The sequence below is a fragment of the Falco punctatus genome (assembly GCF_963210335.1).
Source record: "Falco punctatus genome assembly, chromosome: 11".
In the NCBI taxonomy this organism is placed as follows: domain Eukaryota; kingdom Metazoa; phylum Chordata; class Aves; order Falconiformes; family Falconidae; genus Falco; species Falco punctatus.
The window spans coordinates 3,307,602-3,321,617 of NC_137591.1; the positions used below are offsets into that span (position 1 = coordinate 3,307,602).

General features: G+C 41.1%; 1 protein-coding gene across 2 annotated transcripts in view; it reads left to right on the plus strand.

Annotated features, from left to right (window-relative positions):
- The window catches only part of ITGB3BP (integrin subunit beta 3 binding protein), a 34,871-nt gene extending 21,046 nt beyond the window's left edge, over window positions 1-13,825 (plus strand). Inside the window, exons 6-9 of one of the 2 annotated variants that reach the window (XM_080407285.1) lie at window positions 671-764; window positions 2,768-2,827; window positions 11,511-11,564; window positions 13,516-13,825. In XM_080407285.1, the coding sequence (XP_080263411.1) occupies window positions 671-764; window positions 2,768-2,827; window positions 11,511-11,563 (207 nt within the window). In that variant the 3' untranslated portion in view covers window position 11,564; window positions 13,516-13,825. The other variant, XM_080407286.1, reaches the window with a different exon arrangement.
- Window positions 13,826-14,016: the final 191 nt, after the last annotated feature.

Genomic DNA, 14,016 nt, shown 5'->3' on the forward strand with positions numbered 1-14,016 from the left:
TAATTTTTCTGGTTTATTCACATTTTGTTTCCTGAATAAATTTAGCACAAGGTTCATTGGTGTATATCAATATCTGAGAAATAATTCAGTGTACTCAAAGTACTGTATTGATTTATTTTACTTGCATATGTGGTCTGGCAATGTTTTATTTACAAAGAAGACTGATACTAATTCAAAATATTTTAATTGTAATGTTTATTTAGAAAACTGTATTGAAAAAATCCTTTATATTTCTTATGAGATTGATAGTGCATGTTTTTAGGTCTACCATGAAATGCTGAGGAGTGTGTTATCTTAAATGCTTGTAGATTTCCATTTTGCTAACATATAGCAAGCTTGTACATGTGCCAGGATTGCTTTTCTGGGGATCAAGTGTTAATCTGTTTAAACAGCTGAAGACTTACGAATGATGCGTAAATAACAGGGGATTTTTAAGTAACACTTCCAAAGCACCTGATTGCCATTTTCAAAAGTAATGTATGTTCTTACACCCTTAAACTTTTTAGTGCTTTTGACTTTCCGTGATGTGGCGTCTCATATGCATCATTTAGAGCTTATGAAAAATTTCTAAAAGTTCTTTTTTTCAGTTATTTTTAGTAGTTTGTAGACGTTTAAGTAGAAAGTCGGAATGAGATTTAACAGTGCCTTTCATTATGGTGGTTTTTTCCAGGCTTTAGAGGGCAGTAGAGAGCTTGAAAATATTGTTGGTGTCTCAGACTCGCCGTGCATCCTGAGTGCTGAAGTGCAGAAAACCGAAATGCTAAGTAAGGAGGATTTTTAATATTTATCTCCTTTATACTAATTTAACAATGATCACTCCAAACTTTTCCTAGAGTCATACCCTGCTCTGTGTTGTAATGGAGTGTTATACCCCAGGACTCGATGCATGAGTTCTTTTGGTCAGGAGGAATGCACCTTTAATGTCCTTGTGCATCCAGCCAGGAACATGAAAGAAAAGCAACCCCAACGGCCCACTCTTCTAACTCAGAGTCACAGATGGGGAGGAAAAACCTGCAAGAGCAACACCTTTTCTTATGTAAATAGTTAGATACTTAGTAGGTAGTTAGCTAGTGATTAGGCTAAACGTTTGCACTTTGTTTGCTTTGCCTTTCTTTTCTTTTTGCAAGGAAGTTGTTTTGTTTGTTTGCCTTTTAGGAGGATTAGGCTGAATATAGGTTTCCAGGCTTTAAAAATTGCTATTCATGTGTCTTTAAATGATGGGCATACCAGATGCTTATTGTGTTGGGATAAGGGCACTTCACAGATGGCACATCTGTAATGCTTTTCCAAAGAAACCCAGAAAGCCAAAGATTTTAATTTTTAGGAAGCTCTTTATCCTTACTCTGAGTCAGAGGTTCTTGGGACATGTGAATGCTCAGCAGCAAAAGTGCATCCATACTTCTCCTCCCAACCAGCCCTGCAACTTATAAGGGGAGCATGTGACGGGGAAATATTCTAATGCAAAAAATGCTCAAATTGCAGGGGAAAAAAAAGCTGTTGGCTTTTTTATTTCTTCTTCTTCAGGAAGAAGAAATAAAGATCTCCCTTACCAGGTCATTCATTCCTTTAAGAGTTAAAAGTAGTGAAAGGTAGCTGAGCTGTGGGCACCCAGGGGACCCCAATCTTCATGCCTCAGAACAGTTGCTTCATTTGTTTTTACAATAGCAACACCTTTTATCCGTACCCACATGACATGTTTGTGATACAGGTGTGTATCTAAGACTGCACTTACCTACCACTACTTCTCAGTGGTTGGCAAATATAACTGTTGTTGTAGACATTTCATACCTTTTATAATAATAATTCATAAATTATGTCTGATAATTTAGTTTCCAGTTGACCAGGGAATATGAATAATATATGCATACATGTATGTCTCTGGACGAGCATGCAAAGTTGGTAAAACAGTTTCTTAACCTGCAGCGAATGTGATGTTTTGCCAGCGTACACTGTTCTATAACCTATCTGGTTGCTCTGTTTTCTGCAGAGTGTAAAAACACTGGAACTACCTGTAGGAGAGCACAACCTAAGGTTACTGGGACTGCTGCTTTGGTTGCAGCTGGAAAGGTGGACGGTAACACTGCAGGTGCTAGAGAATTTTTCTTACCAAAGGGTGCTGTGCTTCTAGTGCTTTAGGTCCATGTGCCCCAGCAGTGGAATTTATGCACCACACTATTCCAGCAGCTACTGTTGTTTAAATGACCATTTCTTTCCTGACTTGTATTCCAATGCTCTTTCGGTTTGCATTTTGCATGTGTATATGCTGTATTAGTTCCCACTGTAATGCATATAACCAGATGCTTTCTTATACAAAATGAAGTTTTCTGAAAATAGTCTGTGTTTAGATTACTACCCTACGCTGTGGCTGTGGTTAGGGCAGTAAGACTGCTCAAATGAGATGTCAGACCTGTTGTTGACACTTCCTGTTATGCCCACTCTTTCTGTTAGCTTCTTGTTGCCTTCAAAATGGGAAAGAATTATCTTTTCCCCATCTCTGGATGAGGAACAAAGCAGCATGTAGCAGTAAAAGATAAAAATGGGGACAAAATGTGGTGTGAGACCTGTAAGCACAACTTCTCAAAATTATGTTAATTTTGGACATTTTTTCATCATTTTTTTGAGCACAGTTACACAGGTAAGTGGGGGTTTTTGTCATCACTTGAAGAAAAATCCAAATGCTTTGAAAGTGAAAAAGGCAGCATAAGTATTATTTTCTTTGAAATCTCTGGGGTGACATTTATTGATTTCAGATATATTTCTTCACTAGTGAGTCAAGCAGAAGAGCTGCAGCTGTTGAAAAGAAACCATGGAAAACTTCCTGCCCAAGGTAAGAAATTTTTTAAACTCTTGTGTAACAGATGTTTTGATGATTCCTGTTAGTTGATTCCTTCTTCATTCTTTCCACTTGAAATAAGTTGGGTAACCTTTAGTATGTAAAAATGATGATAATCAAATGTGTTTCTTCCAAAAACTTGTGTGCTGCTCCAATGTAAATTTCATCTTTTCTACTGTTCTCATTTTCTTGGGTAGTTCTCCATGAAACTGTGTAAGAAGATATCATTAATGGTCTTGCATTTGAGGCATGGTCCAGAAATAAGTGCAGTCAGGTCCTAGAGAGTTACATACCTTTTCTGTATACCAGTTCTCCTTGTTCTTCCTCATTCTCCTCCCTCCCCTCGCATTTTCAGAGTATAAACCGAGTAGCATACAGTCTTTGCAGCAAAACCTTTTTCACCTTAGATGTGTTGTGAGGTATTTAGCACACTCCAGGGGACTGTGAAATCCTAACTATTAGGTTTCTTCATAACTAGTGCTGTGAAAATATTTGAAGTTGGTGGCATTTAATGGAGTGTGGCCCACATAGCTGCTTTAGTGCCTTGTCTAGCAGGGAAGGTGGTGGGGGGATACATACAAGATTTATTTTTTTTCTCTCACACCCAGTAAAATCAACAAACATTCACCGCTCATATTCTGATATCTCTGTATCTTCACATGTTATGTCTTAAAATAGAGCAAAACCAGAATCAAAATCGGTGGTGGCAGCTCTACTGCTCTGCCTGCAGCCAGCAGGACTGCCTCATATGTCCCTTTGATTTTGGTTCTGTCTGCTTTTCCACAGGCCTGAATTCTCTCTGCTGTGGGGAATTCTCTTAAAGGAAAGAAAATTGATCAAACTTAGTTTTCTCAGCTCCAGCAGATTACCACAAAATGAAAAGGAGTGACATAACTTTTTAAGGAATTTGGCTCATTTGTGCAATCTGCTATTTCTGATTTACAACTCCCCCTGTCCTTCTGTTCAAATGATAACAGCCCCTGTCTGGCACTAATAATGGTGAGTGCCATGGGCCATTGCAGATTTAAACAGTCATTGCTTCCTTTGTGCTCTGCTTTTTAATGGTCATCAGGATACACATTTGTAGTTCCACCTTTGCTCAAGAGACTAGCCTCTAACACTAAACATATATCCATCTTGTTAGATGAGAAATGAGATACTTTGTGAAAGTAGGATGGAAAATAGAATTACGAGTTTAAGTTGACCAATTCTGATAAAGTTTCAATGTCAATTTTGCTTTAATAAAGAATAAATTCCATTTTGCAGTCTTGAAAATACAGTAGTAGGAGAGGTGAAGAAGTATGTGATAAAAGCATTTGGAGATATTTTACTTTGCCTTTTAGATTTGGATATGGTTTTTCATAATTATTTTTAATTAGTTATGCTCCAGACTTAAAACTTATGACTGTTCTGTGGCTTGATGCAGACGGAATGTCACATTATCATCACATGGTGAGGCATGAAATTTATTTACTTTACATAAACAACCTCTACTTAAAACAACTTAATACAAAACATTCCTTACTCAATGGGCAGCATTATGTAGAATTCAGTATATCATTTTGCGTGACCAGCATAAAAAATGGCATCATTGTTTGTCCATGACTAGCATTTATAGTAAACAAAATGTTTTTGAATAGAATGTAAGCAAACTGTAAAGCAGCTGCCAAGAGACAAAATCTAGTTGGTATGTTGCAGTCCGAAACATGCTTTATGCATGTTGAGAATAAATTGTGTAGGTTGTCATGGGCATGTGGTAAAGGAAAATTTAATAGGTTCAGAGTTTCAAGGAGTGAAGATAACATTCTAAACAGGAAAGCTACTTAAGCTGGCTGTTACAAATTATACTAATAATTTGCTTACCAAAAAGAGAAACACAGACATAAATCATATCCATGACTCCATCTGCTGTCCAAGTAAGAAAGAACAAGAGTGTTATAGAGGATCAAATACTTGCAGTGTTAAGGAAAACCATTTTCAGACTGTATCTTGTAATGAAGTAAAAAACCCTTTCTTTTCTGTGGTGGTGGTCATCCTGCCAAGCCCATGGGCAAATATGATCACCCCTGCTAAGGTCAGTACTAAACATTCCTAACTTTTGTATCATTTATAATACAAGTGACTGAAGTTTGCACTCTGCAACAGCAGCGGTGGCTTTCCAAGACACTAGATCAGGATTAACTAGATGGATTTTCATTTAACACCACTTGAAATTACTAATGAAAGCAAAACTGGAGAGATTAGGGACCAAGTAATACTGAGTTCCCTCTCACCAGTCCAGTTTTCTTTGAAGACTGTGTATATATGGTGAAACATAAAATCCCGTTTCAGAAACACTGCAAAATACAGAGGCCTCCTTAATAAGCAGAGTTCCTTCTCAAAACAGATAAAATGGTAAGGACACAATATTCCACCGTTTATCCCAATTCATATCAGTGTTGGTTTGGACTTTGTATTGGGTATTTGGGTACAAGCAAATAGCTTGGGTCTGGACTGCTGATGGGTTGCTGTGAGTGAGGGTAAATCAAGTTTACAATATATTTCTGTATCAGTCTCAAATAAAATAGAATAAGTCTGTTGACCTTTAGACATACTTGGGTGTCTGTCTCCTGCCTGTCCTTCCTCCTCCTCCTTTTTTGGGATCTTCTGCAGAAAAGGGAAATACACCATGCTTCAGATGCGTATTTTCAGGAATATATCTGTGTATTTTTCTTATTGTAAAAACCCTAACCTAAAAAACTATTGGTTTTCTCAGCCAAACTTTGTATTCATTTGCAGGGAAAAAATGTCATTATAACTTTTCTGAGAAAAGTATGTCTTGTGAACTGGCTAAGCAGAAATTTATTAAGTGAACTAAATGAATACACAAGTAAATTTATTCCAAAACAGACTTTCTTTCCAGAATTTCCATTCCTTGAGAGCAAATGGAGCAAATAATGATTGTCTTTGCTTACAGCAAATACTTGCTTTTCAGGGAAGCGATGAGATGGATGCAGGGGTTGGATGTAGATGTTGGGAAAGGCCTTTTTCTCTAACAGAGCTGTAGGCCTCTTTTCTGAGAACTGGTACATGAGCTGAGGCTGAGGGAACTGGGGGTGTTTAGCCTGGAGAAAAGGAGGCTCAGAGGGGACCTCCTCACTCTCTACAGCTGCCTGAAAGGAGGCTGTAGCGAGGTGGGGTTGGTCTCTCCTCCCAAGTAACAAGCAATGGGATGAGAAGCAACAGCCTCAGGTTGCACCAGGGGAGGTTTAGATTGGATATTAGGAAAAATGTCTTCACAGAAAGGGTGGTCAAGCCCTGGAACAGGCTGCTCAGGGAAGGGGTGGAGTCCCCAACCCTGGAGGTACTTAAAAGATCCATAGACGTGGTGCTTAGGGACATGGGTTAGTGGTGGGCTTGGCAGTCCAAGGTGTATGGTTGGAATCGGCGATCTTAAAGGTCTTCCAACCTGAACAGTTCTATGATTCTGTAAGGATGAACCATATGATCTTGTTTGTGCAAGACCTACTTCTAGGCATCTGTGATGGAGGCTTTTCTGAGGTTCAGTTCTGTGTGTTTAATCTGTTCGGAAGAAGTTGCTAATGCTGACACAAACGACAGTTTCTTAGTTCTACCCAGGTCCTTTCCATTAAATCCTAGGCTTCTTTCCAGCATAAGTTTGACAAGATCTCTCCAGCAGCCTTTTTGTGGTATACATCATCTCTAAAAGCAACAAAGAGGATGCTGAAGGACTCTTTTTGAAATAGATTATTATTAGATGGAGATTTAGAGCTTGCATTTGCAAAAGATATGCTTCCTTCAGTTCTTATCTTAACACTAAAGGGCAGGTTTGCCACACATCGGAAATGTCTGCTCTGAGTCGATGTCCCTGTGTAGTGTGTGGAAGAGACACGGTGGTCATCAGTACTCTCACTTAAGTCCTTCATTCAACCAAGAGGCAAGTTGCCCTCCTGGCCTGATCAGAAGAGCTATGAAACTAAGACAAATTTACTTAAGAATTGATATTTTTTGAAGGTGCAAAAATTGGCTCTAGTGCCTGCTACTCAATGGCATTCAAGTTCAGTCAGCCTAGTACCAGGAAGCCTGTATGCCCAAGGCTGCGTAGGCCAGAGCTGACGCATACACAGACTAGGTGTGTAATGCACTGCAGCACGGAGTACATACCTGCCTTTACCACAGGACAGAGGAACCTTGGGCCAAGAGTCTTCTCTTGACCAAAAGTGGAGCGGAGGGGCTGTTCTGGTACCACTTTGCAGGATTTCCTCTAGCAGAGCAGTCACAGTGGCTGGCATGACTGGGGCCCTTAAGGGGTGGGTGAATGGCAGAGGTTCGAGAGAGGTTGTGCAGGGACACTGCGCGCTTCCCACCTGGCAGCAGATCCCTTGGAGCTGAAAGCAGCTGATGGGAATGAGCGTGCCCTGTGAGTGTTAGGGTCTGTGTCATTGGTGAGACAGCTTCAAGGCATCATACGCTTATGTGATGCTGAAGGGAATCTGGCCTTGTTCATTTGCTCTTCCATGTGGAAGATCTGCCTGTATTTCTGCTCATAAGGCTTTTGTACCATTAGACATGGGGAAAAGTTAACCTCAGTGTGAACACTTGTAAATGGGACTGCATTAAGCAAAACTGAATTGAGACTATTTCAGCGCTGAACACGTGTGTGCACACATGGTTTAAAGCAACTCACTTTGTTTGTTTACTCGTAAGTTATGTTCATTACACCCATGCAGAGACCCAGAGAAATCGTTCTGCTCTCCTGCATGGACAATCAAAACTAATTGTGAGGCAGAGGAGTGTGTTGTATTCTCATCTGTATTGCCTGGATTAAAAGCTGTTGTTGCTTGGGCTAGATTTGACTGTACATCTCCTCTCATTCTGTGCAAGCCAGTCTTTTTTTAGTTTGTAACCATGTCAAATCCTTTACAGTTTAGAAGATGTAACAAAAACCATTTAGCTTGGTACCCAAAATTGGCAATGCTCGCGATTTTCCTAGGACAAGTGAGTAATCTTGTCTACTGAAAGGTACAGGAGCTGGCGGACAGGTTTCTGTTTGACCCCCAGATGCTGTGCTCTGTCCCAGCAGGTTATGGGTCTGTTGGATGGTATGTGCACCTTAAGAGTGTGTATTTTAAAATACAGCCTGAGATTTGAGAAGTATCTGGGTCTGAGGTCACTGGCATGATAAGCTTTTTGGATGGAGGGAAGGGGGCAGATTACAAACCTCTCCAATGATTTAACATCCTCTGCTATGTAGATGAAATATTAAGCTATTAACTTTTGTGGCAGATACAGAAATGCACGAGACATATGACTATAGGCCTCAGACATATATACATATAGAACTGTCAACCTGCATTTTATATTTAGGTGTTGGCCACATTTATTCATGAATCTCACACTTGTGTTTATACTCTGTTTTCCAATGTACCTTTTTACAGATGCAATAGCTATTAATTTTTAATTCTAGTGGATCTAGACTTCAGAGTATTAAGCTTAATGAAAAATTTAAAAGAATTGTAGTTCTTTCAGCAATACATGTAGCAACTCCTACATAAGAATAAATACTGCTTTCTCCCATGAATATAATTATTTTAAATAAAAAAGAAAAGAAACATTAGTTTGGACTCAGTAGCAATTATATGTTTAAGAGGTGTAAATAACTTGCTATCCAGACATTACAAATATCCAGGTGCTCTGTATGTGCTGATGACAACAAAATTGAAAAGAAAGACTGTAATAATTCTGACTGGTTTTCTCTGCAGAAGATATTGATTATTTGTGTGTGGTGAGAGATTTGGAAAATTCAATTAAAGGAGTTGTGCAAAGGTTTCATAAATTTTCCTTGTACAGCGTGTACACAGACATTGTTGCGTATTAAATCAATGCAGCACTTCACAATATATTTTCTTTGAAACATAAAAATAAATAACATTTAAACAGTTCTGCTTACTACAGAAACAAATTTTATTTTCTGTGAAGCATTTAGTCATGTGCTATCACTGACTCATACACATTTGCCAGCTGTAACAAATTTTATAGACGTTTTCTCCAGAGACATAGCTCATATACTATGAATTTTTAAATGAGCAAATGGTGAAGAAGGGATGTCAGCAATATAAAAATTGATCAGTTAAAAGATAAAAGCATAAGTAAAGAGATTTGTATGGTAGTCTTAATAGGTTTTATTAAATAAAAATACTATAAAAAGACAGTAATGAATAGACTGAAGGTTTTAGCCGTGGTTGAGGTGGAGAAAAATTATTCTGGCACATTTAGTAGAAGATTGGTTTTATATCACCTGACAGGTGAACATTTTTTTTCTCCCTGCTTTTTAGATCTGTAAATGTTTTAGAGCAGTCAAACTTGGGAAAGAATAGTGGTGGAAATAGGAGAGGGAACAAAACTTGGGAAGATTCTGCCCTTTTGATGCTTTTGTGAGCTGGGGACAGGAGACACCATGGCAAAGGGCAGCAAGGCTTCTGCCAACCCACCCGCACCGGGGGGAGGCTGCTGGTGACCCCCCGGCTGCTGCCTTCCCCTGCGCAGCCCTGGAGCACGGAGCTGCTGCGGAGAGAGCAGGCTGGTCCCGCTGCCAGCTAGCACTTGTGCCGCAGTCGGCAGTGGCCCAGACGTCCTCCTGGTTGCTTCCACAGAGCCCTTCCTTTCCTACCTGCTCTGGTCACAACAGATTGTCATACAGAAGTTTCACTGATGTTCTTTTCGCTTTTGCATAGTTTAACTAACTTCGGAGTGCCGCATATAAAAATGCTGAGAGAGACAAGCGTTGTTGCGGGGGGTTGGGAGGGGTGTCTTTTGCTGGGGTTTTTATAAGAATATCTCACATGATGGGGGTGGACTTTTTACTAGGGCCTGCAGCGATAGGACAAAGGGTGATGGTTTTAAACTAAAAGGGGGTAGATTTAGATGAGATATTAGGAAGAAATTCTTTACTGTGAGGGCGGCGAGGCGCTGGCCCAGGCTGCCCGGAGCAGCTGTGGGTGCCCCATCCCTGGCAGGGCTCAAGGCCAGGCTGGACGGGGCTGGGGGCAGCCTGGGCTGGGGGGAGGGGTCCCTGCCTGTGGTGGGGGGGTGCGACTGGGTGGTCTGTAAATGGTCCCTCCCAACCCAAACCCTGCTGTGACTCTATGATCTTCATCAGCTCAAAAATACACACACACAAAAAAGCTTAAACTGCTACAACAAGCATTCTAAGTTCTTGGAGCACATGAGTAGTAAATCATATTATTTGATTCCTTAAATATCTAAATTTTAATGCCATCTGTATAAATATTACTATAAATACGGCTTTTGTCAAAAGGTGCTGTTGTGGTATATGTTGGGAAAGAAAGCTGAGTTCATGACGTCTTATATGTATCTGGGCAGCTCACATTTTTTAAGGCAGCTTCTCGGAGTGAAATGCAGACCATGGCACGGCTGCTTTGGCATGTATGGGTTCTTTAAGTACTGCGTAGTCCGAATGCTGCAATCAGTGATTGAAGACTGAATTAGGAAGTTGCATTTAGCACAAATAAAGCAACTTGTAATTAAATCTGTCTTTTTCTGTTACCTGTCATACAAGACTGGACAGATTCCTGTCCTTTTTCTTCCTGTTATTTTTAATGATGATGTGTGTAAACAAATGGTGTTTATTACGTACAATGCTGAGAAGTTGTACCTGAGGCAGAGTTGAATTGGATGGATGCCTTTCTTACGGAGTAAGCTTATGAGACCTAGTTTAGGACAGGATTTCTGGCTTGGTCTGAGTCAGCTCCAGGTAATGTCACTGGCACCTCACATCAGGTCCGCAGGCAGGTCTTCTGCACATCACATCGCATCCAGGGAGCATGACAGCCAAGGGATCGCAGCGTGCCAAATGAGAACTGAGGAGCCCCACCACCACCCACGTCTGTGGTGGCTTTGATGCCTCTCTCCATAGGAGTAATCTTGGCTATAAGCCACTGTAAATATCTGTTTATTGGTCTCAGTATGTTTAATATAAAGCAAATAGTTCTGAATTCTCTCTTCACCCTTTTGTGGTGGTGGAATCAAAACGCAGTATGAACCATCAGCAGATGCTCAGGGTACTGAGACCAGAGCTGATCATCTGCTGCAGAAAGCCATTTGGAAATCTTGGCACTTGGATGCACCTGCTTCCAGACCTTTCCCTGTGTGCTCTCATGCCCTGAGTTCCTTTCTACCCTCGCATACTTTTCCTCTACTTCTTAGAGCCATCTGCTCAGCCCTTCACGCTGGCCTGGCCCAGCCCTCCCAGAATACGGGGCTCAGGTGTGGTTGCTGATCTTTTTGCCATCCCCTCAGAGGACTCCGGGGTGGTTGTTCCTCTCATGCTGTCCTTGATTGGATTCTGCTGAATTGCTGATATGGTCCTTATGGATTTTAATTTATTCTTTAATTGTTAATTGCAAAAAAGAAGGACCAGCTTCTAATAGTTGTAACACGTTTTGTTCTGCTTTGTCATCATTGGTAATGATGTAGCATATGTGCATACATGCACAATTAAGACAATCTCCTAAATTACTCTTGAGACACAGTGACTGAATGAGATAAAAGGGGTTCTGTTAGTAACTTACTTAACTTGCATTTGTGCAGGGATTTTCACTAATTCTTTAATAACACCGTTGCTCTGTTTATCAAAACTGATTTTACTCCTCTACAGAGTACATTCAGACTGCCAGTAGCTCCGCATTCCTGAAGTTGCTCCTTGACTGAGGTAAGTAGCCCCTTGCCCTGTGCCTTCTCCAGCTGCCACATACAGGTAGTATAATCATGAGGACTGAGGCACTTGATTGTAAAACATTTGCAGTGTGACCTAGTGTGTAGGCCTGCAGTCAGGACCATAATAGCTTGGTGGGAAAACAGTTGTCACTGTGCATGTGGTATTTCTTGTTACTGGTTTGTTAAGCAAAATGACATACTGTATCTGTAGAAAACTCTGTCCCACTCTATAATGTCTGATAGCATTGCTCCTTGTTCGCATTCTCAGTTTCTAACCGAGTGGTTTTTTCAAGAGTGGCAGTTTGGCTGTAGTATGTGTGACAAAAGCAGGCAGGGCTGTGTACTTCAGAGCATACCCTCTTAAATGCCAGGACTGCCCTGGAGATCGCCAAGGAGGCCGCCTGCAGCCCTGCTGCACTATTGATTGCACGGCTGCCTCGCTGCCTGGGCTCAGGCTTTGCTTTTCCACAAAGCTGCTGCATGTGCCCTTTGTCATGGTGTTATTCATGCACAGGTCGACTCCTCGGCTCACTGTTGGCAGCCAGAACAACTCAGCCAGCCAAAGGCCTCCCAGCAGCACTGCTTTTCTGAGAGAGGCCAGGAGGCTGCAGGGCAGATGGTCTGGTTGAAGCAGCAGCAGCAGCAGCCCGCTTCCAACCACCTGCTTCCCTGGGACCACCTCGCCCTCCCGTTCCACCTGCATGTGCACCTAGGCAGGCTGGGGCTGCTGCTGATCAATCCCCCACATCAACTTCCTTAGCATTACCAGAACAGAAAGCGTAAAACAATATACTAGCAGATGCATCAAGACATGTTTTAGGGGGTTTTGTAGTTCTTCCTCCTTTGGCTGCTTGTCTTTGTATCAGTGCTGTAAGGAGAAGCCCAGTTAGTGACTGACTTGTCTATTACCTGTGCATGAGAAAACTGGTTGCTCGCAGGTTTCATGAAGTCTTGTGAGACATGGTCATCTCTAAAGATGAGCATAGCTGCAGATTGTGTCAAGTCCCTGCATAGTGTGAGGGCATCTCTCCTTTGGCAAGTTAGACTTAGTCAGTTCTTGTAATCAAGGAATATGGAAAAAGCAGATCTGCGGGTTTTACAAGGTGCTTAATTGAATTAACATAGGGTTGAGCTTTTGCTTCTCAATGAAGGTTAAATTTTATTTTGTAATCACAAGTAACCTAAGAGCAAAAAAACCCATCCTTTAAAACCCCACTTGTCCACAAGCTAATGTTACCCTAATACTCACTAGCTACTTATGCCAGACTCTTGCTACTCTTTATTCCTTCCAACCCGCCAAAGGCAGAGCAATTGAGGGAAGGAAAGGAGGGCAGGAGAGCGGAGCTAGCGTCCTCGTTTATTCCATTCAGTGTAATTTCTGAGTCCTACAGAATGCAGTGACCTTTCTATGGTACAATAATCACTTGAAGTCTTACACTGGCTTATTAGCTTGATATAAAATCATGCTGACAACTACCAGGCTCCAATTCAAAGTTAGCTCAGAGAGCACTTGTGTCCCTACTATTAGTTTAGGTCCATGGATAGTAGTGTCTAGTCAGTGAATATTGGTTTTGCACCTTATGTCCAAAAAAACCCAGAAAATAAGACATTTATTTTTTCTGGTTCTCTCTGTCCCTTCCCAGGTGTGACCAATGCTGTAAAGCCCTTTCTTACTGTTAAAAAAATAAATAGTTGTGATAGAATTGCTAAAAGATTATTTAGCTTTCTCAACCTTTTCTACAGATAAAAACTATGCATTTCCTTAAAACGTCTGAAAACATTACTGCCATTCAAGGGGGGACCATCTGTTGCTCTGCATTCCTGGAGGATGCATGTGGGTCTGTTTTTTTAACACACTGAGGCTGGTACTGGACATGGGACAGACATACAGTTCTGAGCAGATCACATGAATGTTGATGCTGTTGTCTAATTGCTATTTATTTTAGTCATTCAGGCATTATGTGAAAAATGCATTCCACATCAACCCGAAGTTCTACATCTGCTTGACTGTACTTAAAAGGAGAGAAGAAATGCGTGTAAACCTATCTCCCCAGCAAATACCACTTTGGGATTGCTCATTGCACTAGGCAGGTGCACATCTAGATAAAATTTCTGGCATCTATTTAAACTTAACAATGTGCATAACCAGATAATCTCAATGTAAATAATACATCATGGTTGTTTTATGCAAGCGCTGTGTACAAAATGCTGATTTAGGTTTGATGCTGCACAGTAAATAAACTGTTATTTTCTGTATGTTCTTACTGGAAATAGATAATTATGCTGCCATGTTTTTTTAAAAACAAACAGAAAAACCCAAACCATTGTGACCCTCCCTCTAAGAGCTGGGTGAGAAGCAGCATGTTAAACGATGGGCTGCAGCTCCCGGGCCTCCAGTGGGGAAGGGTCGCCTCCTGCTCAGGTGGGCTGCAGGTGTGTGCACAGGC